The following is a 26,625-nucleotide window of genomic DNA, read 5'->3' as shown; positions in this document are numbered from 1 at the left end:
ATAGTTGGCAGACTTATTAAGTTGCTTGTAATGATGTATCAAATTCATGGATGCTTAAGTCTCTTTCATATTTTTCCATGAATGATGATGTGTTTTACAAATCTTTCTAATGAAACCAGTACTGGAGAAACACTCTTCCTCCTGGCACTTTGAATGGTGATTTCAGCCATTGAAAGTAGCATTTAACTATAGCCAAACAAAATCATCTCAGTAGGGACTAAGAAGTATTCTCTACCAACAGTTGCATCTGCATTTGCTGTCTGTTCCAGTCCTTGATTTATTTGAGACACACAGTAACACTGACTTTCTCTTCACTCTCACCTTTTTGTCTTTCATCTTTACCCAGTGAAAACCTTTTGCTAATGGCAATTGGGCAGTTCTGAACATTGTTCTTTTGGTAAATACAATTAGGTTTTCTGAAAATGCAAATGTCACGGCAAGGTTGAGCTCTTCAAATCAAATGAGTTGCTCCTTGTTATTTAATTAATACCAGACTTATCTTTTGTGTTGGTCTGACACTGAACCAAAGCATAGATTTCTGTGGAAAATTTCTCCAGAGTTAAGAGTTGAGGGATTTTTTAGCCTTTCATACTGTTGTATGGAAACTTTTTGCAAAGAATCACTACTTTTTAAAGGAACATTTAGCAGATCACAGAATTCCTTTTCACTATGAATTAAGAGTTTTTTGTCAGTAAGGCTTCTTTCACTCAGACGTTTTGTGAGGCTCATGTGGCCTTTTCTTCTCCAGCTGATTACAGCAGGTGCTGAGAGGGTGGTGATGGCTGAGGCTCAGCATCTGTACCAGCTGACACCACAGGGCCAGGAAAGGCTTCAGGTTGTGCCATCATCTGTATGATGGCATACCTCCTAGTGCTTTCCAGGGTCTGAATTTGTGTTTCTGCAGGCATGGCTTTTGCTGTGTTCCCAGCACAATCTCCTCAAGCTCTGCTGTCTCTGATGTGGGAGTCACTAGCAGCCAGCACCCTGGAGGGGTACATGGGACAGCTTAATATATACCACTGCCTGAAACGCCTGCAGAACTGCCAAACTGCCCTCATTTCCAATGCATCTTCACTAGAATTCAACATTGTATACTGATAAGCTGTTAAATTCAGACAGTATGAATCCTTATTGAAATCCAGATTCTGTTTCAAGGAAGATGGATGATAACAGTGGCACATTGTTTGAATTCCATTTCCCATACATAGAGTAGAGTACATAACTGCTGAAATAATAGTATTTCAATCAAGAAAGTAAGCTCCTGTGTTTCCCAGAAATTCTAATAGCAAGCATGGGTATTGAACTATGTAGGAAACCCCCCATTGTCCACAGCTGGTAATGCATTAATGGATGGTGCTGCTGGCAGAAGTACTTTAGGTGCTTGAGCAGGCATCATTTCTTTACAGTTTGTTGGCTAATCTTGTTGGAGCATTATCACAACTTGCTTGAGCATGATCCTTACCTTTGCATTTCTTCTTCTGCATTAATTAATATGCCAATGTTTAATATAGCTGTTTTAAGTACTGGTAAAACCTTTCATGTCTGGAGTTATTGTATGACTTCCAAACAAGGTACCTGTGTAAAGCTATAGAAAATCATTATGTTAATGGATACATTTGTATCCACTAACATAAAGAGTATATCTGCATGCAGCATAAGTATTGTGATCATCTTAAGACATGAGCTCGCAAATAGTAGACTTTTATATAGAGCTGTATTGTCATCAAAAGCGCAAAATGCGTGCACAAACTTTAATGCCATTTCTGGAAAAATAAGAACATTCGTGGAGTAGTCTTAATTCAAAATTAAATTCAAGTAGAGTTAGTATATAGTTCCTGTAATTATTTAGAAATTAAATTCCCTTTCATGGTACATACTGTACATTTTAAGGGGTTTTATTATATGTGTTTTTAAATTTCATTCTTCTTCTAGCAGTAATGAAGGATATGTCTCAGAATCATCTGAAGCCAAATTGCGGCTTTAAATTTCCACTTGTCATTGCCAGGTACTAACTCTATATATTTTTACTGAGAACCCTTCCAAAAGGTGCAGCTGTGTGCTGGTTTCATCTTGCACTTTGTAGCTGTGCTGGCAACCCTTGAATCTAAGGTATGCTCTCATCTTCCACACATTGCCATTGCCTTAGAGCTGTTCAGTCCTGTCTGTAACAGGGAGAAGGAAGAGTTTGCAGGTTGGAGAGAACTCTTGATTTGTGGTTCATCTCATTGATTCTCACTGTTGCAAGGTAAAAATAGAGCTAGTGGAAAACCCAGCTTTTATTAAGTATCATCAGAAACTTCCTTACAATGTGGAGTAAGCTTCCTTACGATCAGTTTTGAGAACCATTATGTTTTGGAGACCCTGGGATTAAGGGAAGGGGAAAAAAAGTAACAAAACAGAGGCATTTGGGGAGAAATACTGCTTTTAATGAAAAACTGATTTTTTAGCAAAGGCATCTACAAATTTGCCCAAATTCTTTAGAGTGGATATGGTTCTTCAAACATCTTTGCTGCCCTACAGCATTCTTCAAAGAAAAAGTCAACTTTGAAATCAGGTACTAAAGGCAGGTTGCATGTGAGGTTTTTTTCAGTTGTCTTTTACTAAAACTGACCTATCTAAAAAGTCTTCCTTTCCCACTGTAAATCTTAACATGCATTCTGTATTTTCTCCTGGTACACATAATCTAGGATCAGGACTTCTTTAATTAAAATTTCTATTCTGGCTCTTGGAGTAAAAAAAAAAATTTCCAGAAATTAGGTGCAGTTTTTTTAGTTTGGCTGCTGAGATTTCCCCTCAGCATTTTGAAACTGAAGCACACTATTCCCAAATTAGGCTGTCATGTAATAAAGTGGCTTCAGTTCTTTGAGTACTGTTGAGTTTTTTGGTTTTTGTTTTTTTTTTTTTCTGACTACATGTGTCTTGTAAAGCCTTTTGCCTTTAAACAAACTTAATTTTCTATTTTGTGCGAAAGCTGGGAAATTTGAAGCAAAATTTGAGCATCAGTATGATGTTGTGCACTAATTACATTGAAGGTGACACAGTGAGTGGAAAATCCTAGAACAGGTGGGAGGTTAAATTATTTTAATTTGTTCATGCTGTCTTCAGCATGCTGATGAAGTGAATGTTTTTCTTGTACGTTGACTATGTGACTTAGATGTTTTCTTCTCTAACTTCGAAGTTGCTGATAACTGCAGGTTTTGGACCTGTTTGTGTCTTTTTGCTGCAGAGCTTAAAAGAAAGATGAATATCCTGAGTATTCAGTCAAATACACAGTTATTTTACATACTATGTATTTATGGAAGGCATTGTCATTCACTTGAAGTCTCATGTCATATCTAGAAGTTCAGCAATGTCTTTGGCTATATAAGTTTCCAGTTTTGCAAAGGAATGGGATAAAGAAAGGAAGAGACATCAGCAATCCTCTGAACTCCTAAAATGCATATTTTATGCTAGCAGAAAACTTTTGGAAACTTTTCATTTTAAGCAATGCAGCGTTTTGTTTGCATAGGCATGTTTTGTAGATACATTACTTATTTTGTGTAAATATAAAGGGAAATACATAGCTTCCAAAAGGGTTTCAATAACTAAGAATATTACTGATTGATGAATACTCTACAACAAAGATATTTGTAACAGATTATGATAAAAACCTGGCTTTAAGCTAAAGGGCTACAGGAAGAGGCCCTCTCTGCTTAGGTAATTTAGGTAAAGTCTGCAGAGACAAACTGTTTTCTGTATTGTCTTGTCTTCACTTTGTAAGGGGCTTCTTCCCCTGTGGCTGGGTTCTCCTCTTTGCTTTCCTTGGACTCTGCCCCTTGTGTAGAAAGTCTACATCAGTGGAAATTAGAATAATTTTTCTAATAGGTATATTTCTAATATTTCTCTATATTCTTGATAGGTATTTGTTGATGTCTTGCCATCATTTCAAAGCACAATTTGGTTAATGGAAGAAAGCACTGTGCTGCTCAATAGCCTAGATGGACCATCCCTGAACCACCAAGCTGTCACTTTATAGGATCCATCTGTCTGTCAGTTTTGACTTCCATCCTCTGTCTCTATTTATCGTTCTTTGTCTCTTTCCTCTGTTTCAGTTTAGGCTGTTGACTGTGGCTGCATGTTGCCTCCATCTGGAATTAGAAAATGAACATCTTTGTTCAGAGATGATGCAATTTTGTTGATGTTATGAAAGAGGGAGGAATTAAATGTAACTAGCTCCCTCAGGAACCAGAAAGTTACTTTCATAGGTCAATTTATGTAAGCTCTGTTCTTAAAACATATTCTTCCTCTGCTACCATGTAAGGGATCCATTTTAAGCCCTTAACATTCACTTGAGTCTACTGGTATCTCACAATCTGAGAAATTTCATAGCATACCCTTTGAAATCACTCCAATCTTTCATTTATTATTTCAATAGATTTGTCCATATCATAAGATATATACATAGTTTGGAGTTGAAAATAACCATTTGATTTGAATATTACAAATCTGTTGGCCTGTATTTCAGTATGCCTCAGCAGAGGCTACTTAGAGTGCAGCATTTTCCATTTGAGCCCATCTTGTGTTCATTAAGCAGATACAAAAGAGATGTTCCAAATGGAATCTGAAAATGATTTGAAGATGGAAAAAGCTGAAAAGTCCATTTGCTCCCTGAGTAGCTTGGTTCTACCTTAATATACCTATATAACATGCTTGCATTGAATTTAGCTTAATTGGAGTGTTATACTAAATCAACTATCTGGCAGAATTTTGGAGTTTATTATGTCTACTCATTGGCTTTTTTCAGCTCACAAAGTTGTCACTAAGGAAAGAACCTATCTTCTAAAGAACTGTGCAGATTATCCTTCATTACAGTGCTGTCTGCTGTCTTTTGTTGCATTATATGAGCCTGGTTTTTGGTTTTTCTTTATTTTGTCCAGGACCTATAATGACACTAGCATGTAGGCATGTTATTTGTCCTTGCAGAGTTCGGTATCAGGTGTTAGAGCTCTTTGGATCTGTGGGAGTTGTTCTTATTTTCCTCAAGTCATTAAAAAGCATCAGCAGGGCAGAGATCTGCATAGGCAACTCTTTCTAAACTCCTGAATGGTTATCTTCCAGGCCTCCTAAGTTAAACTGTTATGACTAACAGATGTTTTTCTAATACCGTCAGTTATGAATGGGTTAGGAAAGTATTTCCATCATTATGGTACCATAATTTTCCTTCTTTTTGCCAGTATGCTTCACTTGTATTACTACTATTGTCTTTCACTCCTCGTCTCTCTACACTTCCAAACTTCTGTCCCTTCCTTGCTGTCCTACTGTTTTTTAAATTTGTGCTGGTTTTGACTGGGGTAGAAGTAATTTTCTTAATAGTAGCTATCCTTGGGCTGCATTTCAGATTCACACTGGAAACAGCGCTAATAGTATAGGGATATTTTAGTTATTGCTGAGTTGGGTTTATACAGTGTGAAGGCCTTTTCCGCTTCAGACCCCACCTCACAAGTGAGGAGGCAGGGAGTGCACAAGAAGTTGAGAAGGGACAGAGCCAGGACTGCTGACCACAACTGACACAGAGACATTCCATACCACAGAGCACTGCTCAGCCGTAAATCTGGGGGAAGAATAAGAAAGTGGGAGATGCACAAAGTGATGGTGTTTGCCTTCCCAGGTTGCCTTTACTCAGTGATGAAACCCTGCTCTCCTGGAGATGGCTGAACATCTTCATGCCAATGGGATGAATTAATACCTTGATTTGCTTGATTTGCTTTTGTATGTGGCTTTTGCTTTCCCTATTAAACTATCTAAACGTCAATCTGCTAACCTTTTCTCACTTTTACTCTTCTGACTCTCACCCCTATCCCACCAGAGGAGAATGCCTGAGCAGTTGTGTGGGACTTGGTTGCTGGCTGGGGTTAAACCACAGCAAAATTGTTTGCATTTTAATGAAGTTATGTAATTCAAAACAGGGTGAATTACCAGCCAAAACTGTCTGCTCTCTCTTTCTCAGTTGATATATATTCTTTCTCAGTTGATTTTTGTTGTTGTTGTTGTTATCTCAAAGTTTTTAGTTAAAAACTCTCTGTTCATAATTTTCTGTGGGTTTTTTTCTCCTTCTACTTAGTTATCATCATCATTTTGTTTCAGTCTTCTGAAAATAGGGGTGGAGGGTGTGCGTATATATATTTATGCATATCCTTATAGGCACCTTTGTGTATGTGTGTTCAAGAATTGCTCTCTGTCCATGGTGAGTTTAATTGAGCAGAGATCACCATTGCTTAGGCAAAGGACAATTTTTGCTTCAACGATTAATTTTTTGTTTATCAATCATAATCCATCAAACTATGCCAGATGGTTCTGGCAGTAGTTTATGTAAACATTTTTGTTTCCAGGTGGTAAACAGCACCACTCTAAAACTTTTGAATTATTCTTTTGGGGAAAATTGTGTATTTAGAGATAGATCTTTACTCACAGAGCCAGAACATACCTTGAAGAGTGTGTTCTTTCCATTTAGAAACCAGATTGCATGAAAGCTGACTTTGTATAAAACCTGTGTGCAGTTTTGTTTGAATCTGCAAAGTGTCCCTTTCCAATTATACTGCTATTTATTCCTAACCAGTCCATGTAGAAAATTCATGCTTCAAGTAAACTATACTGTTAATAGTATAATGCTGGAAAATTGAAATGCACAGAAGTTACTGAGCTTGTGTATAAGTGTGAGTTGTTTCTACTCCTCTTTCAGGCCTTTTAAAGTCTGTTTTACCCAGGGGATCAGGCACTCACAGCCAGTTATATGTTTAATAGCCCCTCCACTTGGTGCACAGTGTATGTGAATATCTCAGACAGAAAGACTTTTTCTTTCCTTTCTTGCATTGTATTTCTGCACATCCATAGACTGCAGACTTTTATTGTGTTTTCTTTTCCTAGACAATATGGAGATTGAATCTAGAACTGAGGTTCCTGAAGGAAAATGCTATAAAAAATGTAGTTGTCATAATTTTTATTCATTTTTTTTATTAACCATGGAGCTTGTTTTCTCGTACAGCACTGACAACAGGATGTTTGTTCTGTGATTAAAAATTAACTAGTTGCATTATATGTCATGATTTTCATAAAAGTAATTGCATTCATCTGCAGCTTGGCTCATTTCTCTTCTTTTTTTTTTTTCTTTTTTGCAGCTTTTTCACTTCCAGACCTTACAGAGCAGTTCACACCTCCTGATGTTGCTCCACCAATTCTTGTCAAGATAGTAGAGACAATTGAAAAGAAAGGTAGGCTGAAGAATGATCTACCAAAATGTTCTGTTGCTTATGTGAAGAACTGGATCCAGAGCTGGCATGTCCTCTTTCTAGAACTGATAATGCATCACATTACTTAACATCCAAAATAATCTCCTTAACGTTTGTATAGGTTTTTGCTCATTACAGGCTATTTGGACTGTAGGAGCAAAACCAAAGCTTGCCTCAAATGACATTTAATAATTAACATAAGTATTATTGGAAAGTAACAGAGAAGGGTTTGGTATTGTAACGAGTAAGCACCTTTAGTTGGTTATGTAAATGCCAGCATAACATTGAATTGGTGGCACAGGGAAAAAAGTAATGTTTTGCCCCAAAGCAAGGGAAAAAAGAAAATAATAAAATATGAAAAGGTTTCAAGAACTGGTTTTATTCTTCAGGAGCCAATTCCTTATTGCTGCTCTATAATGAGCCGGACAGTGTTATTTTTATGGGTTTTTTCCCTCACCTGCTTTTCTGTGTTGATGTCTCTCCATCCTTTTGAAGGTTTCCTCTTTCTCTTACAATGTCATACTTCTTTTGCCCTATTTATATCTTCCTGGCACCTCCTCTGATGTGTCTTTCATAGTGCTGGTGAGGTAAGGAGCAGCTCTGTGAGTCCTGCTCATTTAAGGCCTTAAGCTAGGGAACAAGAGCAAAAGTGGTATTCTGACAAGAATCAGGCTGCTGTCATTGGGCTCACGGGTTCTAACATACTTCTCTGGCACTTTAAAAGACTGTAAGCCCTTCCTGAAAGAGTGGAAGCTTGCTGATACCAGCGTGGAGGGCCAGTATTTAGCACAAGTGTGCATAAGGAGCTTCTGCTTTCAGGAGACACCACTGATAGAGTTAAATTGTCAGTGCTCTGCATATGGTCTCTTTCCTTGTGTCTTCTCTATTTTCACTGATGCAGAAGAGTTGTAAACAATATCTTTTATGTGAAAACACTTTATTGATGTCTTCTCTAACAATTCAGGTGAATTATTTTATCACATTATGCGATATATACAGATACTTTCTCTGACACAGTGTGAATCTGTTTCCTAGTCCTGGCCTTTTGTAGTTGGCCAGCAGACAATCCTACAGAATATGATGCCAGCATCTCTGATCTTCTTTGGCCATCTCTTTCTGCAGACACAGCAGCTTGAGTGCACAAAGAGGTGTCTTACAGCCTTAGAAAAGCAATCACATTCTGTAGTGTGGTAGGTGAAAGAATGTTGCTAGTTTATACTGTAAGTACTTACTGGACAAAACAGAAATACGCTGCATCAGGGCAACAGTCACCAAAATATTAATGATGTCCTGAACGTGTCCTGTTGATTTTGTTTTGAAGGGCTGGAGTACTCAACTTTGTATGGAGCACAAGGCTCAAGCAGCGCAGTGGAATTAAGACAAATTTTTGAGTGTGGTAAGTACAGTTCTCTTCCTTAAAGCACTAGACAGATTTTGTGGTCAGACCACTCTCACACATATGTGCTGGTTCTCAATAATATGCTATTAAAAAGACATATATAAATAAAAAAGTTTTCTAACTTTTACTCTTGATTTGAAAAGTAATTTTCACTTTTACAACTTGTCTTTTTTCATGGCTCAGCTGCATCTTTTTTTCCTAAGAGTATTTATTTTAATCTCTTGTTGTGTGGCTTGTTCAAAGACTGACAGTTTAGCTGTACTGAGAAAAACGAGATGTTTTGTTCAAAATCGAGATAAAGATAGATTAGTCCTGAAAGGCTGCAGGTTTTTATTTTGTAAACAAATGGCCAGTTGTTTCCATACAGTTCTGTGGTGCGTTTTTTTTTGTCCAGTAGGTGGGGTGTCAATAGCAGCCCATTATCTATCTGCTACAGAGTGATACTGAAGAAAGACAATTGAATTAATATTGTAGGCTGAATTCTCAGACAGTAAAATGCAACCACACCACATACCCATTCAAGTTGCCTGAAATATAATTCCTCTTCTTTTTTTTTGTATACTTAATTTTTTCTTCAAGACAGAATATAGCGGCATGGCAGCACTGTTTCAGTATGAGAGTTGGAGGAGAGTTTGACCATGGCTTGGCAAGCTGGGATGCAATGTGTGGTGTGAGCTTTCATTTGCCTAAAAGAGTGCAAAAGTACAAGGGGTAGAAAATGGAAATGGTTATGTGCCTTGTTGCCAAAGGGACAAAAAAAGCAAATTCACTCAGTGATTTAGTCTCCTCATTTTTAATAATTGCAAACATTAACAAAGCTAGTTATACTCTGAGTTGTCTGTTTTTTCAAAATAAAAGAGCATCCTATCCTATGCTGATTGTGATAGGAGTGAAGAATTGTAAGTGTACAAGCAGGGAGAGAAGATAGGCATATGGTGCTAGCAGCCTCATGATACCAGCAACCTCTTCAGTGTTGTGTTTATGTTTTTCAGTCTGCATGAATCCAGATTTTTGGTGGCATCAATATGACTACATTTCTTATTTATCTGAATCCTTTCTTAAGTCTCTAAACTGAGCTATAATTTTTGAAAGGTTTATCTGCCCCTTGAGATTAAAAACTCATGGTTTACATGTATTCCTACTTGAAATGTTGTTAGTTTTGAGTAACAGAAATAGAATTTTTCCCTTTAGTAAAAGTGTCTCTCTCTGACTTCTCTTTAAAATAGGATTAGGATCTTCAGCTCAGAGCTGGTGCAGTGAGTATCCAGGTACAGGGATAGAGGCAGATCTGTCTCCTCTGCCTGCTGTCTTTGAATTAGCAGAATGCTAATTCAGAGAGGAAAGTCAGCTTTGGTCTCAAAGTTATGAACTTGCATTAGTATACTGTTCTGCTAGTGGTTTAAATACTCTCCATTTTTTAATTGGATAACTGTCTGTTAGCATTAACACAATCCTATCTAGCTCCAAAATCAAAGCTGATTTACATCTTGTCAGCTCAGCAGATGGAAGAGTTCAGGTCCGTTTATGATATTACACCCAGAGAGTTGCAGAATAAGTATATTCTTACTCATGTATTCATTATAGTAATTTGGGACATACTTCAGAGAAATGGTCAACAGTGAAAATGCATGATTTAACTTGGCTTATGAATTAAAAAACAGCCAGTAAGTAGCAAAATTAATGAAAGGTATTTCTTTAAGAATTTGTGGATTCTCTGACACATAATTGATCTTGCAGAAATCATTCCCACACTGCAAGTTTTATATAATTTAAGACATTTATTATGCCATTTCACTCATGCAAATTCTTGGGTGTCTGAGAAGGTTTGAGCTCATACTGCAAGGTCTTTGTTGAGGAAAACAAAGGAGGTGGAGGAGCACTAAGTTTCTCATTACCCCCTCTTGGCTGCCTTATTTCACAGTATTAGTAGACACACCATTTATTTGAGTCCTCTACCTCCCTGTTCCCTTTGTTTAAAGTAGACAAAAAGATTCAATAGTTATTTTACCAAGATTCTTGCTAGATAGAAGGCTGATCAGCATTAATGCCTCCAAATTCTTGTACAAAATAAGGATCTTTTTGTATACACTTAGGACTTTACTGTGCCAGAGTTTCATGTTATAGGATGAACCTAAACCTTTCTTTCACTAAATAAGGATTTTTGTATTTTCTCATTTTAATTTTTGCTGATGATATTCTTTGCTCCAACACTAACAAGTAGTTCTTTATGTGACACTGCCAAACCTTATCCCAAGTCATAACTATCCTGGAAGGGTATCAGGTTTTACAAGATAAATCTCAACAGCTGCATAAAACACCAAGCACACTGTTCTGCACGTGTATATTTGTTTCGACTTACTTACATAAATATTTGCAGACTTGAATCCCCAAGATGTTAATCAAACTTTTAGTCATAATAGAAGTAGCTCCCTGTATAGAAGCTGCATTTGGCCAAACCTTTTATTAGTACTTACTTCTTACACAAAATATTTACACATAAAACAGAGACCTGTTAAAAATATTCTGATGTTCCATAACATTGCCAAGATGCAGCAACAGAAGGCCACACACAGTTATGGAAATCATTTGGTTCATCAGATGCCAAGGGACTGGGCATGGTGTTGAACTTTGTGTGTTGTTCTTCTCAAAGATGTTTCTGGGTGTCTTATGTTCTTATGAATTGTTCTCCATGAACCATATGTAAGTTAGCAATTTTGGCTTGTTGTGAGCTTGTATATTTTTTCCACTTTCTGAAGTCTTAAAAGCATGTTGCTCTTTCCCTTTAGATGCCTCTTCATTAGATTTAGAGACATTTGATGTTCAGATTTTATCAGATGCTCTCAAGAGGTATATCCTGGACCTGCCAAATCCCATCATTCCAGCAGCTGTTTACAGTGACATGATTTCTGTATCTCAAGGTATGATTGCGACATTATTTCAAATGTCAAACAGAAAGGCTTTTATTAGAATTCTGGATAAGTGGTGGTTCAGCTGTTACAGAACAGCAAAAATTCTACACAACCTGGCAGCATCTCAGAAACCATAAATATACCTTTACCCTTTTTTATGAAAACTGTTTCATAGAAAACTGGTTTTAGACATTATTCTGCATTATTTGGTATTTAGGCAAACCTAATGTAAAATATAAGGGATAACACAGTTCTCTTCATTTGAGTAAGTAGAAACACTATAGAAAAACTGGGGATAAAAATCAAGGACTGTATACAGAAAGCTAATTTTTAACTTTTTATCAGTGCTGACAAAGTAAATATATTAGAGGTCATGTAGTGCTGTGTTACATTGGAGTTGCAGATTATGAAGTGAGAAATACATGCATGTGAGATTCGTCATCTACAGTGGTCATTTCAAACAAGTACAGCTTATAAGCTTTCAGCACATGGGCCAAGTATTCTGTTATATATCTCAGGACAGGATATTGTTACTGGTAACCTTCAAAGTTAGAACAGCACCTGTGAGACTTATCTAGTGCATCTCAGAATTACCCAATCATGTGTGACGCTAAACACAAGACAGACTTCTACCAGTACACTCTGAACACGTTGTGGTTTTTACAAAAATGCATATCTGTTTCCATTCGACTCTTAAATACTTGTTCTTTACTCTTCCCTGAGCGTTTCTCATATTTTAAAAGAAGAAAGATATCTTTTGGTTCTAATACAGGACAGATTTTTTTTTTCTGTAAAATTGGTGTTTCTAAAGGAGCCACATATAGTTTCATTTTACTTGAATGTTTCTGTGCTGGTTTCAAGAACCATTTATCTGTTTGCTTGCAGAAGTGCAGAGCTCAGAGGAATATGCTCAGTTGCTGAAGAAACTGATCAGATCTCCAAATATACCTCCTCAGTATTGGCTCACACTCCAGTATTTGCTCAAACATTTCCTCAGAGTTTGTCAAGCCTCCAGCAAAAATCTCTTGAATGCGAGGTCTCTGGCTGAAATTTTCAGCCCTCTGCTTTTCAGATTCCAGATAGCAAGGTATGTGGGCCATCTTTACCATATTTTTTACTGTAAATATGAATTAGTTATATGCAAAATAAGATTAATTAAATAATTTTCTGACCTTATTTCTGATGTGAGGGCATTGTAGTAAATTCTTACTATTTTGTTTTAATAATTTAAAGTAAACTTTTGTATTTCTCCTAGTTCTTACTGCCTAATCCATCTCTTGCAGCTCTGATAATACAGAACACCACATAAAAATCCTAGAGGTTTTAATCACAAGTGAATGGAACGAGAGACAGCCCGTACCAGGTAAAAAATATTTTTAATTTTAAAAGTTATATGTTCTCTTAAATATTAAAATTCAACTTAATGACAATAAATGCTTACAATTTTTTCTATATAAATCAAACTTCATGCAAAACAAAAGCGCACAATTACAGAGCTAAGCAGAAGTTGTGTGTTTTATAGTGGTGTGTAATGATTGTTTTATAAGAAATAAAACATTTTTCATTAAAATCATTTTAGTGCCTATAGTTTGTACAGCATTAGGACTTTTGTTCTCTTTCAGTAAACAGCAAATTGGATTTTGTGAGTTTTTTAAGACGTGTAAACAAGTAGAATGCATGTCATACAGTGGTGGGGAGGCTAATTCTTGGCATTTTATTGAGCTCTCAATTTACTCCCAGGCATATTTTCTTAGATTTGCTATACCCTATGGAGACATTATTTACATACATATTTACATACATATTTTTAATGCAGATACACAAAATATGTATTTATCAATATCAATAAATAACATAAAAAATATTAAGAGCCCATCCAGGAAAGTGCGTTCCTACTTGTATTGCTTCTGTAAGTTAGCATCTAATTAAGTCAACAAATAGTAAACACACAGGTAATTTATGCAAAATCCCTGGGTTTGAATCAAGTATTCAGTAGAAGCAAGGCAGAGTTGCTAACTATGTGCAAAGGAAATTATTAATGCAGACAACTTTACATATTAGCTGAAATTCCTTTCACAGCTTTTTAACAGAGAATAATCTAACAAAGGAAAGGGCAAATAGAACATTGGACATCCTATACCTTTCCCACCTCTGTAGTCAAAGGACAAAATAAAGTTCATGGCAGTAGGATTTGTAGGGTTACTTAAGTTCTGAAGAGCTAGAACACAGCAGAAAAGTACTTTATTTCCTGTATTTCAGGTAGGCACATTGTATGATCCTCTTCATCAGCTAATGAAGATTACTTTAAAATGGCTGCAATCTTTGTTCCTAATACTATGTTTGAAAGGCTTTTCTGATCTTGCCAGTTCTGTTAGTTAGGAAACTTTCCCTAATATTTTGTGTACACCTGTTTTCAGCTTGCTATTTAGTTTTGTTCAATTTTTGTGAAGTAGTTAACAGAGATTTCCAGAACCACTGTGTATTTTTCTGCCTAATGCTTTGTAACAAAAAAGAGAGTCCAGACTTACAGTATTTGTCCTGTTTTACTAAGAATCAGCAAATAGCTGCCAATTGTTAAGGAATTATTGTCTTTGTCACATGATGCAAGACCTAAAAAGCAAAACAGATTCTAATAGTCTGATGCTAATAGCATTTTTTGTAGTTACATGTTTGCAAATGCTTTGGAATGTGTAAATATATGTCTCGAAGCTGGTTGGGAGGTTACAAAGGTAGGGTCAACAGTTTCTTCAGTTTCAAAGCAAGAACTTCAGAAGTTTCATTTAAGAGATCACTTTGGTTGCTTATCTGCCCAAGTAGCTTCATGTGAGGAAAGTATAAAAGTGAAAGGTGTTGATGTTAGAACGACTAAAGAGAACAAGGAATCTAGTCATTTTGAGAGCGTCATTAGAGTGCTTGAAGAAATGTATCCTCCAGATTTATACGATTTGACACTACATTAATAATTATAATGGAAGACCTGATTATTTTTAATATTACTTCTGCATTAATTAATATAGCATGATGCAGTAGTTTACTTTGACAGTCCTAGGATTTTTCATGTGATCTGTTACAAAAATAGAACTCCTTCCCTGTGCATTTAAGTCTATCGTGTCTAGTAGAATGTTTTTTAGTAGAACATTTAGTAAAACACATGTACAAATATGCTGGAAAAAAAACCTCAGATACAAATTTTCAGGCTTTGTAGTGCTGGTTAGCTAGTCTTTGCCCTCAGGCCTGTAAGGAGTTTGACTAATTTTCCAAAGTTGAATCTTACTAATATGTTCTGTAAGTTTGCAGGATTATGTCATGAGTCCATTTCCACACCAATATCATTCAGTCACCTGAACATCTGGAGTGGTCTGTTTTTATTGTTCTCATAGAACTATAAAAAGCACTCTAAGATGTGTTTTTCAGAATTGTCATCTTTAAGATTACTGCTTTTAGTGGCTTGATTTTCCATAAAGACTGTTTAGATAGACTCTAATAAAAAGAAAATCCCAATAAAATATACCTTTTTTATCATGTAAGAATTTTGAGAATTACAATCTTAAATAGAACTTTACAAGTGGAGAATTTGAGAGGTCTTAAGCAGAAAGAAGTTTACTTATTGAAAATAACGTCATGACAACTAAGTGATAACAGGGAAGCTAGTGCTGCCATGTTTCTTCTCTTCACATGGGCTGGAGTGATGGCTTCCTTCCTTCTTAATTCTTTTTGTTAAGATGAGAACATTCTGTCTGAAACAAGCTGCACATGAAGTTCTAGTGATATCTTATGCAGCATATAAATACATGAAAGGTGGTGTTAAGAGACAACTGATCTGAATAGCAGGCAGATCTTTGAAAGCTGTGGGTTTTTTCCTTTCCACATCACCCACTAATATACTTGTTACCTGAAAACACTAGAAAGTAAGGAGCTGGACCTTACATCTTACTGTATTTTAAAATCTGTATCTTAAATTAGGCATCTTCAGTTGGACATCTTTTAGCTAGAGTGGTGCTTCTTGGATGTCATAACATGAATGAAATAATTGCTCCTAGACCATTACTTGACTTACCGCAGAACATATGGATTGGGGTATTTTGCCTGTCATGGTGTTCATCAGCAAACTATAGATTCTAGTTTGTGGATTAAAATAGTGCTTAGTCCTACAAAGAATACTAAAGTTAACAATACTTATTAATAGAATCGTAGATTTTTGTGTAGCAGATGAAGACAAAGTATTGTTGCAGGAGAAAGGCTGGAAAAAAATTAGATCAATTTTCTGGCTCTTGTCTCATTCTTCAAGTTTGTCAGTACAAAAGGAAAAAAGATGGTGTTGGTGGGCAAGGCAGGTGATTTTTGTATCCCATCTAAACATCCCAGCTTGATGTACAGCTGCACAGACTTTAAAGAGCACAGTGAGAAACAAAGTACAAGCCTCTAAGTGTGCTATCCAAAACAGTACTGTTAGAAGAAAATATCTTAATTGTAACATACATTTTAGCAAATAGTGCTGTTCAGGTCTCACAGAATCTCACACATCATACAGACTTGTGACGGTAAATAGGCTATATTAGGCTATATTTGTAGGTATAGAAGACTGGGGTAGTTTTTCAGTTAATTGTCAAGGATCTTAGAGGCTCCTGGTTTTTATTTGTGGAGGCAACTTGCCCTGGATGAAGATCCCAAGGCTGCCCATAGTAGGTGTAGTAAGTGCTCAGAGCAACAGGGTCTGTTTAACACTCGTAGCTGTGAAAGCAGGCCACACAGGGAAAGTTGGGAAGTAATTTTTGGTGGGGAGTTTAGAGAGATAGGAGTCCTTTCTGGAGCTGGAGTGTGTGAGAATAATATCTCTTTAAGGAAGGCAAGGAGGAAGTGGGATTTGGCGAGAGAGCAGGGGGATGTGGGGAGCTCATAGCACTGCTGGTGAAGAGCAGAAGAGGAGCTGCAGCAAGGAGCTGCCTTGTATCAATGAATCAAAGCCTCCAGCAGCCTGTGCACTGACTAGAGCTGAGCTGCTTTGTCTGGGCTGTCTATCCCAGTTTATTCCTGTTTCCCAGGCCTATATGTGACATTGTAAATAACAGCTCAGACTGAAATACTGCAGCCTGAAGAAGCAGTTTTTATTATTCAGAGCATCATATGCAAGAATGAGTGAGGTAATAAGGCTGCCTTACATGTTGGGGATGAGGTGAAAGTCGTGGTAGCTTCACCAAAGTGCAGAACTTTGCTTTTGGCTACAAAAAATATTCACAAGAGTGGTGGCATAATAGCTAGAGCAGGGAAACGTAAAGGCTGATCCAGTGCCTCCTGGAATTTGATCCTCCTCAAAGGTACAATGCCTGTTGATACAGGCATTAGCCTAAGACCACAGTCCTGTCAGTAATGTCCTGGGGAAATAAACAAATGTGTAGGAATGCGATCAGTTGTCAGAACGTATCTGCATCGTGTCAGAGTCTTGGCTGGACTGCTAGCAGCGCCGAGCGGGGTTTGGAGCGGGCAGAGGGCTGCGAGTGCCAGGGACAGCGGATGCGGTGCCCACGGCGGCCGCGGGGACCGTGTGCATCCGTGTCCGACCCAGCAGAGGGCTCCCCTTCTAAGCTAATAAAAGCCAGGCTTTATCCCCGGCCTAACGGAAACCACAGCGCTTGGCTAACCACCGTGCTTTGGAATGCTGTATCCTTGGTTTAAGGTTTCACACAAGCCAGTGCTTTATGTTTCTCAATAACTAATTGCAGGAATTTTATAAAAGTGAAACAATATGTACAACATTATTAGCGTTTTTAAAGATTGTTATGTCCTTGTGCAGGTATGTGTGTGCAAAACATGTGGAAGCGTGTCAAAACTGCTAAGTTCTTTTCCTGCTTCAGACATAATATTTTAGAAAAAAAAATGTGCTGTGTTAATAGAGGAACACTGTGAATATGGCTGCAAGGAATAGCAGGCTGCAAATTAAATGGGCACCACTCAGTTTTTTGAAATTTAGATAAAAAGAAAAGACTTGGCAACATATCAAGGAAAATACAGGTGTGTGCATGCCAGTATCTCTTTTTGACAAGACACTTGTATCTCTCCTGCAGGATAATGATGAACTCATTATCTCTGTGTGGGTATTTGTGCTTTTTTAGAGATAAAAAGTGATGAAGTTTGCATTGTCTTTTCTCTTCTGACTATATACATCTGTATTGTGGTCCTAAAACCAAAGAAATGTTCTCAAATCCTTCTGTAATTTTAGCAGTAAAGAAGTATATCAAGTACAGTCTGAAGCTAAATTAGTTCAGAAACACAGGTTTCCATCTCCACTTGAAGTAGGCTGTACCTTTATGACTCTGCAGATTTAAATTATATTTAGAACTGACAATTGTTCGAGTAGGCAGAGGCTAAAAGTAGGGAAGCAAGGGATTGTTATAGATGAAGCTAATCAATCAAGTGCAAAACATAAATGTACTGCAGGTATTTGGGATTTCATTATTAGGTACAAGTGGTGTTTCATAGTGTAGGAGGACTTTGGTATGTGAAGTATGAAGAAGGCAAAAACTTTTCAATACTATTTGACTGCCTTGAGGAGCAACAAGCAGATCTCAAAGAAATTCTCAGTGTTTTTATTAGAAATTCTCACTGTTTGCAAGAAGGGAGTGGAAAATATTAGTCCTCTCTTCCCCTTTTCTTAATGTGTCTGCTTCTCCTTTTACTTTGAATTTATTTCCTTTTGGAAGTTTAACTGGCAAAGAAGATAACCTCTGTGGGCTCTTCAATTGCTGCTCTGTTCCTTTAGCAATTTTGATCTCCACCAAACACTAAGGCAAGGAAAACAGATTTAACCTAAGCTACTCCCTTTTTGTACCATTCCTTTTCCCACCTGCCTGCCCAGGAAATGAACAATCCGGATGTACTGGAAACCACCATGGATTTTTTTTTTTTTTTTTTTTTTTTTTTTTTTTTTTTTTTTAGTATATTGGAAATTGATAAACAGTCTCACAGCCTCAGACTAAGGGTCTTGAAGGAGCACCTATATTTATGATCCAGCATGAGCATTTACAAAGTGATGCTGTGCTTGCAAGCAGGCTATTTTGCTTGCACAAGGCTGCTTCTACAGATGCAGCTCTTTTCAATGAAAATTTTTATTTTATTTTTTTCTACAGTAGCCACTTCCTGTATTTGGCTGTTCATGGTGCTTTTCTCATCTTCAATGCTGCATGCAGCAGCCAGTGATAGGGACTATTTTAAGACTTCTTACAATGGTCTTCTCATTTACTTAGCTAAAATGAGAAAGTTAGTTCTGCATTGGCCACTTGTTAGTTGATGACAACTTTTACTTTGAATATGGCTCCCATCCCCCAGCTGAAATTCCTGGCTCAGCAAATATTTGAACCTACCCAAGTTAATCATGAAACTGAGATCTTTATCTGAGAGGGACGTGCAAGCTACTGAGGGTGGTGGTTTCTTTTTTTTTCTTTCACAGTACTGAAGTCAGGTTCACTTTTAATGATGAACCAGAGTAAGTGGATACCTTCTGCACAGCACAGAGGTTTAAGCAGTTGAGAGAGAAGGCTTGGCTTTTCTCAATTCCAATTACAACTCTACTAGGGGGTTTTATGGAACATTGGTTGGAAAGCAGAGCAATTGCTTTTTCTTCATTGCTTCAGAGAAGCTTCCTAGTAAATGGAGATTTTCGGGTTTATTTTTAAGCAAGATTTTTATAAGAGGAAACCAATATTGGATTGTATTTTCAACTGTTTTACAAGAGTGATCATTTGCGATGCATAATTTACAAAGTAAGTGATTTTGAATTTCTGTGGTTTTTTTCATCATCTTGTGGAAGTATTATACTGCAACTGATTACCAGGTAGAGCTTTAAAAGTTTTAGAGATACATGATTTCAAGTCTAGCACTTCAGTACCTCTCCAGGTTATATATGAAATGGGTAATAGCCTATCTGCCTCCTCTGTCTTTTCTTGCCTGCAGGCTAGGCTAGTCTGAATTGAGCACTAACCTAATTATACAAGTTTGTTCAGTCCTAGATTTGGCCACCAGTGAAACTCTAGGGAAGTATTTTTTCCTGAAAGTCTTTATTCAATGGAATAAAAAAAAAATTACTGCTCCCATATGAGACCTAAAAACAACAATGCAGTTTTTGTAGGAAATCTTTGTAAGTTAATTTAAATAATTACCTTGGCAAGTTAAGTGTTTGGGCAGCAGGTGGGTTAAACCCCAAAGTTCAGCATTTAGACTTGTGTCTGGGGTGATTCTCATTTTGGAAATTGAAAGAATCTTTGGAGCTTATCTACCTCAACAGGAAGGGGAGAGTCTACTTCAAAATGAAGCTTCTTAATGTACAAAGCAAACTAGCTTGCATCTTTTTGTATATGTTTGTACTCCAGACCTGCTCTTGTATGCTGATGCTTGTCTGAAAGGGGTAACCTGCTCACAGGCACAGACAGTGGGGGGGTGGGGGGGGGGGGCGGGGGGCAGGGGTGAAATATTTGGAAATCATACAAATTGTGTTAATTTTTTTTTTATGTGAGATAGAGCACAGTTCAGCTGTTCCACAGTTTCTTAAGGTGTAAGGCACAGGTAGTTGCTGCAGCTACTTTTCATTGTAGTTATTTTTTGTCTCTGGTTTTCTCCCCCCCATAGATTATAGCAAGTATATTGCGTTACACAGCATTCTGCTCTGAAGTTAATAGTCTATTCTGTCCATGTTTCTTCCAAGTGGTCAGAGAGAGTTATGGTCAGTGATGAGGAGAGTTAAGGTAGAATATTTCTAAATGGTTGGAGGATGCTGCTGACATAAAGGGGCAAAGGAGACACTGACAAGGGGCAGAGGAGACACTGACAAGAGACTCTTGCTTTTAAAAACAATTAACTTGATAAATATATCAATGAGAATAGGGCAGAGAAACGGTGTGAAAAGGCAGACTAAATCTTGTTTTGTCCTTACAGCCTTTTTCATGTACAGCGAAACCATTTTTGAAGATTTTGCTCAGTTACAACTTTCTTCCATTGTTTGAGTGAATCAGCTGAATGTAAGATTACAGTATTTAGGGTTTGGATTTCAAAATTAATTAATATAGATTGATTTGAATAGCAAGAGAGGAAGACATCTCTTCAGTAAGCACATTTATATCATAATATAAACTCTATCAGACCTATGTGCCCATAAAAATAGTAGAAGTATGGAGAGTTTAAAAACATAATCCATATTTCATTATGTGAATATATACATCTCTCTGTGTGTTTGTGTAAAATGAGTGTGTAATGGATATACACACACAGTCATGCTCTTCTCTAATGCATCTCTAATATGTGCACTAGTTATAGAATCTTTTTTAATATTTTTGAATGGCAAGCTTCAGGCATTTAGGCAGGAGAATGCACCTGAGATGTGACCAACCTGCTTCTGAAGGGAGCTGCCCTGTGTGTGAGTGTTGTGTGCGCCTGTGTCTATGAGCTACGTGCTGCAGCATATCAGCCTTTTGTCATCCTGCCAGGATTGGACTGTACCATGCTGCAAAGTCAGGAAAATGAGCCAGGAATATGGGCAAGGAGAGTCCACTTGCTCCTTTTGCATGTAATACCAGCTTTATATTGCAATTGTGCTAAATAGAGATTCTTCCCAAAACTGAAATTGTTTTAAGATTAATGTGGAAAAAAAATGAGAAAGCAGGAGTGGTTTGCTGACATTATTTTGACATGATTGGCTGAGGATTATGATGTAATAGGTTACAGTGCAGCCCCTTATAGGTTTTAAAATGAATTCCAAGACACCATTACAAAGACAGCCTGACTCTTTTCTTGTATCTGAGCTTACTCAGTGAAACTCATACAAATGTACAATACTGTTTGGAATATGGAAGAACTGGATATAGAATATCCTAAGACAGATATAAATTATGGCACAGACTTGATGTTTTACATAGAAATGGATCCACCAGGTAAAACTGCAGTCTTATTATAAAAGACTTAATTAATTTTGGTCTTTACAATAGCTGCTGAAAAATTCTTACTGGATATGTAGGATTTCTTTACTTTGTTATTGATACAAATAGGTTTCCTTTTTTCATAAATTAGAATAAAATTGTGAATTAGTGCATGGTTGTAGTAATTAGAATCTTAACATGTTAAAATACCTGATTGCTTACTTAATTGAATTTTTACTGAATTGACCTGTTTCTGTTTTGATTTTATTATGTCAGATGTAGTTTTAGTCCTGCTATTTTATCATGTAAAAATTGTATTTCTTTTATTACTATTTTTGCTCTCTCTGTTCCACACTGTGCCTAAAAGGAGATGCTGTAGTAACACTCATATTTCCTGAAACAGTAATTCCAAATCATTGGCTTGGATTGTTAAAGAAAAAACATTTTTAAAATCTAGCAATACTAATTGAATGCCTGTTGTAGCATCATTTTTTCATATAATATGAAAGTATTACACGATCCTGATATTCCTTGCAACTTCAAAAACATTGTCTTTTCAGCCTGGTCATAATATACAGGACAGGAATGTTGTACTTACTGGAGAACTGAAAGAGCTGGGTTGATTTTTAATCCTGATTCCAGTGTAGTCTCCCTTGTTACTAAGTCAGTGCTGCAGTATCTTCTCTGGCACCCACTGGTATACATATGCAGCTTTGACATTGAAAATAGGGAGGGGGGGTGTTTTTTCAATCAGTCCTGGCATTTGGAACACAATTTATTCTGTGGGATACGAAGATTAACACAACGGATATTTGGGTCACAGACGGGTTTCTTAAACTGTTGAGTTTGGGTTTTTTTTGTTTTCTTGAAAATCATTGCACAGAATGCTGAGGATTTTAAAACCCTGATGCTTCTTCTACAGTATATTGCTATGGGTTTGCATCTTTTATTACTCAGCTTCTAGGTAAGAAAATAGCAACATTCCCCTAAGATCATTACATAGAAGGATAAAAAAAAAAAAAAAAAAGCAGCATGTTTTATTACTTGTGTTCACCCAAAGATGGTGAAAGAGGGTAAAAACAAACTTCAGATTTTTTTTTTCTCAAATGCTTTCTTCACAGGGGCAGGAGTTGAGTATGGTGTTATATTTTCCTTAAAATATTATTGCAAGATAGCATCATTTTTTGAAACAGTAAAACTTTGAGTTATTTTGTTTTCAAATTTCTTGATTCCTGTAGTGTCTTTTAAATTCTGTTAATGATGGACAACTCTATTTGGTAACCAGTTCTTTTTTTAACGCACTCATAGAATTTTAAAATTTATGTAATAATGTATAATTTCAAGGAATATATGGTAATGTTTTCAGTGAGTTACAACTTTTCTGCCCCCCTTTCATTTGCAGCACTGCCTCCTAAGCCACCGAAACCTAATACCGTAACTAACAATAGCATGAATAACAACATGTCATTACAAGACGCTGAATGGTACTGGGGGGATATCTCAAGGTAAATCACCTCAAGACATGTATTTCTTATGTTTAGCTTTGTGCTGTTTTTGCTGTGCTATTCTTTGTATATGTATTAGGCTTTGAGTATAGAAAATTCACAGTTTTAAGAGCAATTTTATTATAGTTTCCACCATAAACATATTACAGTTGGTTTTATTCCAAATATGACTAAAAAGTTACTGGCAGTCACTAACAATGTAGTATGCAAAATGATTGTTCTGTTACTTTAAGACTTATATGAAATGCTAGCATGAAAAGATTGCACTAAGAAAGAATTTTGTTCCTGTCTTTCATTCAGAACCTCAGCTGTAGGCACTATAGTCAGCAAGTCAGACTAACAAGTGCCATATATTAGCAACATTTTTATCTGTACTATATATAGCTATATTAGACCAGCACTGACTGCTCCACTTGCATAGGCTTGTATGAACAAGCAGAAAGAGCTTTGTATGAATAATAATTTTGTCCAGTAGTGAGAGCACAGAGTATGCCATTTTTTATCCCACTTGCTCTCTAAATGTTAAATAAGGTAATATATTAATATGGAGACATAGAAGGCTTCTAAAACACACTTACTTCAAAACATTTGATTTTGAATTTAGAGCACTGTGGAAGAATAAGTGTGTGAGAACTGATTGAAATGTTGGTTACTTTTGCTTTCATTTTAGAGAAGAAGTGAATGAGAAGCTTAGAGACACAGCTGATGGTACCTTTTTGGTACGAGATGCTTCAACCAAGATGCATGGGGACTACACACTGACACTGAGGTAAGACTAGTTACACTGGGTCTGTAATACTTGATAGTAAAATGCAACAACTGCTCTTAATGCAGGGTATTCTTTAGGAAATAGTACTTGAAGCATGCCTAACTTTTCAATATACTTTATTTGCAGGAAAGGAGGAAATAACAAATTAATCAAAATTTTTCACCGAGATGGAAAATACGGCTTCTCTGACCCATTAACATTCAACTCTGTGGTCGAGCTAATAAACCACTACCGGAATGAATCTCTAGCCCAGTATAATCCTAAACTGGATGTGAAATTACTCTATCCAGTGTCTAAGTACCAGCAGGTAATTTAGTTTATTTTATTTGTGTTTCACTTAAAAACAGAGAAATTATTGCCAAACTTGCCAAACATGAAACACTTCAGCTGTTACTGTTCAAAAAAATCATGTGGATACAAAACCTGATATTTTTGTTTAAAATCAATTCCATGCTTTGCATGTAAATATTTAAAAGTTTAAATAATGCAGATGCACTGTTAGGAAATAAACATCTTAATAATTATCCCACTCAGTGGTGAAATATGTAATTTTCAGTATAAAGCTAAACACTTGCAATGCAAAATTCCTTTTTGTAATTAATATCTCATTTGCATATTATGCATTTAGTGTATCTCCATATTGGTGAAAGAGGAGTCACATGTCCATGTAATTATCTAAGCATTTTTAAGCAGTTTTATCCAGAACAACTGGGCAATATAATTGTTTCCTTACAGAATATCTTTCTTTCTGCTCATCATTCCAGGATCAAGTTGTAAAAGAGGATAGCATTGAAGCAGTAGGAAAGAAATTACATGAATATAATACCCAGTTCCAAGAAAAAAGCAGAGAATATGACAGACTCTATGAAGACTACACAAGAACATCTCAGGTAAGCTGGATTTGAACCAAAGGGAGAATGGAAAACTTTGCAGATTTTGAAGAATATTATTGTGAATTTGTATTGTCATCTTCCTACTCCCCTCTTCCACCACCACTGCATTGCCCTGATGTGCTTGCTCAGAGCAGTGCAATTGCTTACTCATGTTTGAACAGCCACCACCTGTAAACTAAGCCACCCTCTGCCCAAGTCTGACAGCTCCATCCAAAGCAAGTACATAACTGTCTTTATTTACACCACTTCTGCATACTGACCTCATCAAGCTGATTTACAGTTTTCAAGGCACATTTCCAGGGAAGCATTGCATTTTGTTTTGAGTTTTTGAAGGGTCTGGTTTACCTATACAGGATAAAGAGATGACATGTGTAGACAAAATGCAGGAATGAAAAGCTGCCTCTTTCAGCTTATTAGCCATGCCTTGAAGTGCTACTGAAAGTCCAGTTTTAAAGTCCCAGAATCAAGAATGCTTCTTAAAAGTGTGCAGGAAATACACCTAAAAAGAATTGAAGAAAAATGGAGAATTGCTGCCAACTTGAACTATTACTTAAGACCTGGCTACCAACTAGGTATGTAGGGGCAGGAGGGTAAACCAGATAACCTCCTGAAACCTGTCAAGGCTGCCTTTATTTCAGAAAGCCAGGTGGCTAATGACTTGAGTTCATACAAAGGGCAAAGTGCGCTGCCATAAGGTTCTAAGCATCAATTTATTTATACAAAGCAAAGATTGTAAGTGATTCTTTTTTTAGCAGTTCTATTTCTTGATAAACCTCATCATGGAAATCTTATCACGGTAACCTTTTGCACAGGCCTGTTGTTTCTATGCCATGAGGCTCAGCAGACAAAATATGTTTTGGTGAAGGCATATTGAGATGAAATTCTTCTACAATATCCTGAAGTGTTTCTATGATACAAGCCAATAAATCTTCCCCTTTATCTGATAACAACTGCAATAACAATTATTTTATTTTCAGGAAATTCAAATGAAAAGAACAGCCATTGAGGCATTCAATGAAACAATAAAAATATTTGAAGAGCAGTGCCAAACACAGGAAAGATACAGTAAGGAATACATTGAAAAATTTAAACGGGAAGGAAATGAAAAAGAAATACAAAGGTCAGTATTTGATTTTGAGTCCCAAATTGTATGATTTTTGAAAAAACAATGCCAAGTATAGGTCTGCCTAAAATTGAAGCAAGATGGCAAGTTTTAAATTGTTCAGCTGTAAGCAAAGAAGCCTCGAATAGGGTAGACGTGAACTGGCAAAATGTATAACTATATCTAGAGAAAGAATCTGTTCTCTTAGGAGTCTACACCCCTAAATAGCAGACTATAAAGTTATGAAATCAGAGTGTAACCTGCCACATTGTTCCATCTAGGATCATGCACAACTATGAAAAACTGAAGTCTCGGATAAGTGAAATTGTGGACAGCAGGCGTAGATTAGAAGAAGACTTAAAAAAGCAAGCAGCTGAATATAGAGAGATAGACAAGCGTATGAACAGCATTAAGCCAGACCTCATACAGCTGAGGAAGACAAGAGATCAGTATTTGATGTGAGTATCATGAATTAAAAAATTTTAAGTTGTTTGGTTTTTAATGGTTTCCAACTTTTGTGACTAAAAATTAATTTCATTTGCAATTATTGTCCAGGTGGCTGACTCAAAAAGGCGTTCGGCAAAAGAAGCTAAATGAATGGCTTGGAAATGAAAATGCAGAAGAGTAAGTATTGAAAGATTTAGATATTTCTGGTTGTTCAAATCACCTAAACACAGAAGTGAGATAAGGCATATTTAAGTCTTGGACCACAAAGAGTAAATCTCAAGCCTAGGTCTTCAGTAACAATGCATACTATTAAGACATGACAGCCTACATAATGCAAGTATTAGAAAGGATACTGTCTCACCCTCTGCTCTCATCCTTTTTTCAGCTAAGTGCATATTCAAGTTACTGTACCAAAGCACTGAAATGTAACCTAT

The 26,625-nt window shown here is 36.6% G+C and overlaps 1 protein-coding gene across 2 annotated transcripts in view; it reads left to right on the top strand.

Moving 5' to 3' along the window:
- Positions 1-26,625, top strand: part of PIK3R1 (phosphoinositide-3-kinase regulatory subunit 1) — a 57,371-nt gene that overhangs the window by 26,355 nt on the left and 4,391 nt on the right. The window contains exons 3-14 of one of the 2 annotated variants that reach the window (XM_058043769.1): positions 7,155-7,247; positions 8,587-8,661; positions 11,451-11,582; positions 12,459-12,660; positions 12,857-12,936; positions 22,878-22,980; positions 23,651-23,749; positions 23,876-24,056; positions 24,514-24,639; positions 25,620-25,762; positions 26,026-26,202; positions 26,300-26,368. In XM_058043769.1, the coding sequence (XP_057899752.1) occupies positions 7,155-7,247; positions 8,587-8,661; positions 11,451-11,582; positions 12,459-12,660; positions 12,857-12,936; positions 22,878-22,980; positions 23,651-23,749; positions 23,876-24,056; positions 24,514-24,639; positions 25,620-25,762; positions 26,026-26,202; positions 26,300-26,368 (1,480 nt within the window). Of the gene's footprint in view, positions 1-7,154; positions 7,248-8,586; positions 8,662-11,450; positions 11,583-12,458; positions 12,661-12,856; positions 12,937-20,836; positions 21,491-22,877; positions 22,981-23,650; positions 23,750-23,875; positions 24,057-24,513; positions 24,640-25,619; positions 25,763-26,025; positions 26,203-26,299; positions 26,369-26,625 lie in introns of those variants that run through there. The other variant, XM_058043770.1, reaches the window with a different exon arrangement.

Source organism: Melospiza georgiana, chromosome Z (genome assembly GCF_028018845.1).
Source record: "Melospiza georgiana isolate bMelGeo1 chromosome Z, bMelGeo1.pri, whole genome shotgun sequence".
NCBI lineage: Eukaryota > Metazoa > Chordata > Aves > Passeriformes > Passerellidae > Melospiza > Melospiza georgiana.
The sequence above is the reverse complement of the archived record's forward strand: the minus strand, read 5'-3'. Positions and strand labels throughout refer to the sequence as shown.